We start from the raw sequence: 3564 nt of genomic DNA on the forward strand, positions 1-3564 counted from the left end.
CTGGCTACCCCATGCTCACTCACACGTGACCTGTCGGTTGGGTAAACACTTTTATTTTTAGCTCGGTAGAGTCCAGACGTACCTCTCTCTCTCTCCTCCATTAAACAAACTGCCTTGACTTTATTACTATTCCTTTTTCTTTTGTGTGTATTGGTGTGTGTTTGGTTATTGTCGCGTTGTGCGGACATGTCCATGTATTGAAGACCGCCGCTGCGGTACCTTCATGTCGTCCATGGAGATGGACCCACACCCTTTATGCCTAGCTTGCCGGGGAAGTCAGTGTTCGCGGGATAACACCTGTTCCGAGTGTAGGGAGTGGCCTGCTTCCCAGTGGGAGAGGTTTGCGCGTAAGAAGAATTCTAAATGCGAATCTTTGCTTTCGGGGTCTTCCTTGAAATCGAAGAAATCGTGGGCTAATGCTTCCTCTACATCCAAATCTCTGCCCGAAGCTAATCCTCGACCAGGCCCTTCCGGGGCACGGTCGAGCAGTAGCGCAGGGCTTGTGACTCCAGGTTAACCCTGTGGGTTAGGCGAAGGTAGCGGCTCCCCTAGTGAGTCGGCTCCTTCTCTTCCCCCAGGGAGAGCCTGTTCCTTTCCAGACCCTGTGTCTTCGTGGACATCGCTGGGCGTTGGTGGTCCCCCTTCGAAAGAAGTTCTCCTCGAACTCCTCCGAACGGGAGCAGAGAGAAGGCGGTCATCTCCTTCCTCTACGGGGGTCACTCCTCCTCTTGTGAGCGCAGGCGCTTTTGCCCGTCGGTCAGGCCGATAGTCTGGTTCCAACGCCGAGGAGTTAGCTAACCCACCAGGGGCGGTGGCAGGGCCTCTCTCCAAGGCAAGCTTCCCCTTCGAGGGTACATATCTCTTTTTCACGAGAGAAGATTGCCTCTTTACATCGGCAATCTCCTTACGCTTTAGGCTCTCCTCCAGGGCCGGAAAGAGAACCTTGTTATAAGCGTAGTTCTCCTTCGGGTGAACTCTCCTCCCCAGCGGAGGATTTATCTGTAGACTTTAATCAGTCTCTCCCTCGGGCGGAGTCTGTTGAACGTTCCTCTCCGGAGGTTCGTAGAGTGGAGGGGTGGGTAACCTCTCTCCACCCCGGACGTTCTCCTCCTCGGGCTGTGAGGAGACGTCTTTTTGAACCTGCTGGTTCTCCTCATGTTGACCCTTTGGGGTCTCGTGACGATCATCCTTTGGGCTGGCGTGATCGTGAGCTTTCGGGCTTTCATGTTGATCCTGCGGGTTCTCATGACAGCAGGAGTCCTTCGGGTCTCTGTCGGGCTGAACCTTTGGGCTCTCGCGACTTGAAACCTTCGGGTTTCTGTTACGCTGAACCCTCGGGCTCTCGTAACGATAGTAATGTTGAACCTCCGGGTTCTCGTACCGTCAATCACACTGACCCTTTGGGGTCTCATGACAGAGGAACCTCGATTCCTCATTACCTTAACCCTTCGGGGTCTCGTAACCTGAGTTACGCTGAACCCTGGGGCTCTCGTAACTTTAGTCACGCTAACACTTCGGTGTTTCGTGACTGGGAAACTTCGGTTTCTCATTGCGCTGACTCTTCGGGGTCTTGCAACACAGGCTACATTTGGTCTTCGGTCCCTCGTACCCTTAGTCACGTTGACCCTCCGAGGTCTCGTGACAGAGAAACTTCGGTTTCTCGTTTTGTTAATCCTACGGGTTCGCGCAACACAGTTCACTCAGAATTTTTGGGTTCTCGTGACCATAGTCATTCTGTTTATGACAGAGAGTTTTCAAACTCTGGTTGTCTTGATTGTTCGCGCTCACACAACACAAGCTATCATGAACCTTCGGGTGAGCATAGCAGTGAGTTCTCTCACCAAGCTGAGAGCTCTCGCGCGCTCGACCAAGTTGGCGCGCACGGCCAAATTGGCGCGTATGACCGGATCAGCGCGCGTGACCGATTTGGCGCGCCCGACCAATTTGGCGCGCACGACCAATTTTGGGCACACAACTAACATGGCGCTCGGGTGCATCCTATGGCGCGCCATATGCTCAAACATTCTGTTGCTCGCCATACGCTCGAACAACCTGTTGTGCGCCATGCACGCGAACAACCTGTTGCCCGCCACAAGTGTACAAAAGGTGCGCGCAATCAGGAAGGGCGCGCGCACGAGCACCCTTCCGCCTACCAACAGTACGGCGCACGAGCGCACGACCACCTTGGCGCTCACAATCAGTCTCTCAAGCCTCTTAGGCCTCAACAGAGACAACAGTCGCCTGTGCGACCGAACTCAGATTCTATTCCTAAGGGTAGGCCTGTGCCGATCTTGCCTGTAAGGAAGCCTCCCTCAGACAAGAGGGTTAGGAAACCTGCCCAGGTTCCTAAACCCAGGGAGCAGTGCCTTCCTAAGGACCTCCCCTTAGTTCCTCAGGAGCCCATGACCCCCAGTGGCTTAGCGCCTTATTCAATGTAATGCGCCAAGCCATGAAAGGAGTCGTTCCCCGCTCCCAATCCTTAGGTGACACACCTAGGATCCCTTTATCCCCTCCTTTCTTCCCAGGGTCCTCTCCCCCCTCCGATCCTAGTAGGAGTTCAGAAGATTCCGCATGTGCGGGTCCTTCTGGCAAGGGAAGACGGTCATCCCCTCGCAAAAGACCTCTGGAGGAAATTAGGCATGCACCTCAGTGTAGTCCCCTGCAGTTCAAGATGCCACAGGCCAGACCAAAGGGGAAAAGGAAAAGAATTCGTCCTTCACCCCCAAAGTGGATAGGGTTATATCCTATGGAGACTTCTTCTGTCCCTCACCGGTCGAGATAGTGCCTAAGGAGGCACGACCTGCGACCGGACGGGACTCACCCCATACGGCAACAGACTTACACTCCTCCCGTAAGCCGACTGAGCCCTCTAGGCCCTTGGGGATAGAGGACCTCCGGCCTTGTGGGAGGGAGCCGAAGGATTTGTTCACCATCCCCAAAGCCTCGACCAGACTTCCTTCCTCACTGCCTCCCAGGCAGCCGGAAGCGAGCACCTCCTCGGCAGTCTCCTTATCCCCAGTCTATTCAGTTGACGACTTCGACCCACTCCGGGCTCCAATGGATGAGAGCTCGTATGTGGAAGGGCAGAGCAATATCGAGAAGTCGGAACATGCCTTCTGGCAGGTCCTAGCCTGCATCCATTCCATCAATGGACTACCAGATCCATCGGCAGCCACTCTAGATGGAAAAGAAACGGTCCTTGACCAGTTCTACGGCACTCAGAAACCTCAAAGGACCAGTGCAGTTTTGCCCTGGTCAAAGGGGTTGAAGAGTGCCAAACAGAAGGCAGTGTCCCAGGCAACTGGGTCCACCTCCTCTCTCCGCTCCAGCTCGTCCTCCAAGCTCCTACCTCCTCCGTATGTGTTTCAGAGGAGGTACTTCGAGATCCTCGGGGAATCTCTTCCAACGCTACCTCTCGACCACTCTATAGAGGCACCCTTGAAGGCCACACCCTTTGAGAAACTTACGGGACTTCCAGTCTCATTTTCGGCCTCTGAAATCCTGAACCAGGAGAAGGTGGTGAAGTACGCCATGCAGGCTACTTCGTGGCTGGATTTCTGGTTA

General features: G+C 54.5%; 1 protein-coding gene across 1 annotated transcript; it reads left to right on the forward strand.

Annotated features, from left to right (window-relative positions):
* The first annotated feature begins 223 nt into the window (after positions 1–223).
* LOC137633674 (uncharacterized) lies at positions 224–2782 on the forward strand. The gene is made up of 4 exons (XM_068365925.1): positions 224–512; positions 916–1075; positions 1418–1815; positions 2526–2782. The coding sequence occupies exons 1-4, from the start codon at positions 224–226 to the stop codon at positions 2780–2782; spliced, it is 1104 nt and encodes a 367-aa protein (XP_068222026.1).
* The last annotated feature ends 782 nt before the right edge of the window (positions 2783–3564 follow it).

Source organism: Palaemon carinicauda, chromosome 3, assembly GCF_036898095.1.
Source record: "Palaemon carinicauda isolate YSFRI2023 chromosome 3, ASM3689809v2, whole genome shotgun sequence".
Taxonomy (NCBI): Eukaryota; Metazoa; Arthropoda; class Malacostraca; order Decapoda; family Palaemonidae; genus Palaemon; species Palaemon carinicauda.

What these genes read in the sequence shown, in the direction of transcription:
- LOC137633674 (XM_068365925.1), top strand. Translation starts at nt 224, where the DNA reads ATGTCGTCCATGGAGATGGACCCACACCCTTTATGCCTAGCTTGCCGG. An exon ending in CGCAGGGCTTGTGACTCCAG is followed by an intron (nt 513 to 915) that starts GTTAACCCTGTG and finishes CTTACGCTTTAG; the next exon opens with GCTCTCCTCCAGGGCCGGAA. An exon ending in AAGCTATCATGAACCTTCGG is followed by an intron (nt 1,816 to 2,525) that starts GTGAGCATAGCA and finishes CTTTCTTCCCAG; the next exon opens with GGTCCTCTCCCCCCTCCGAT.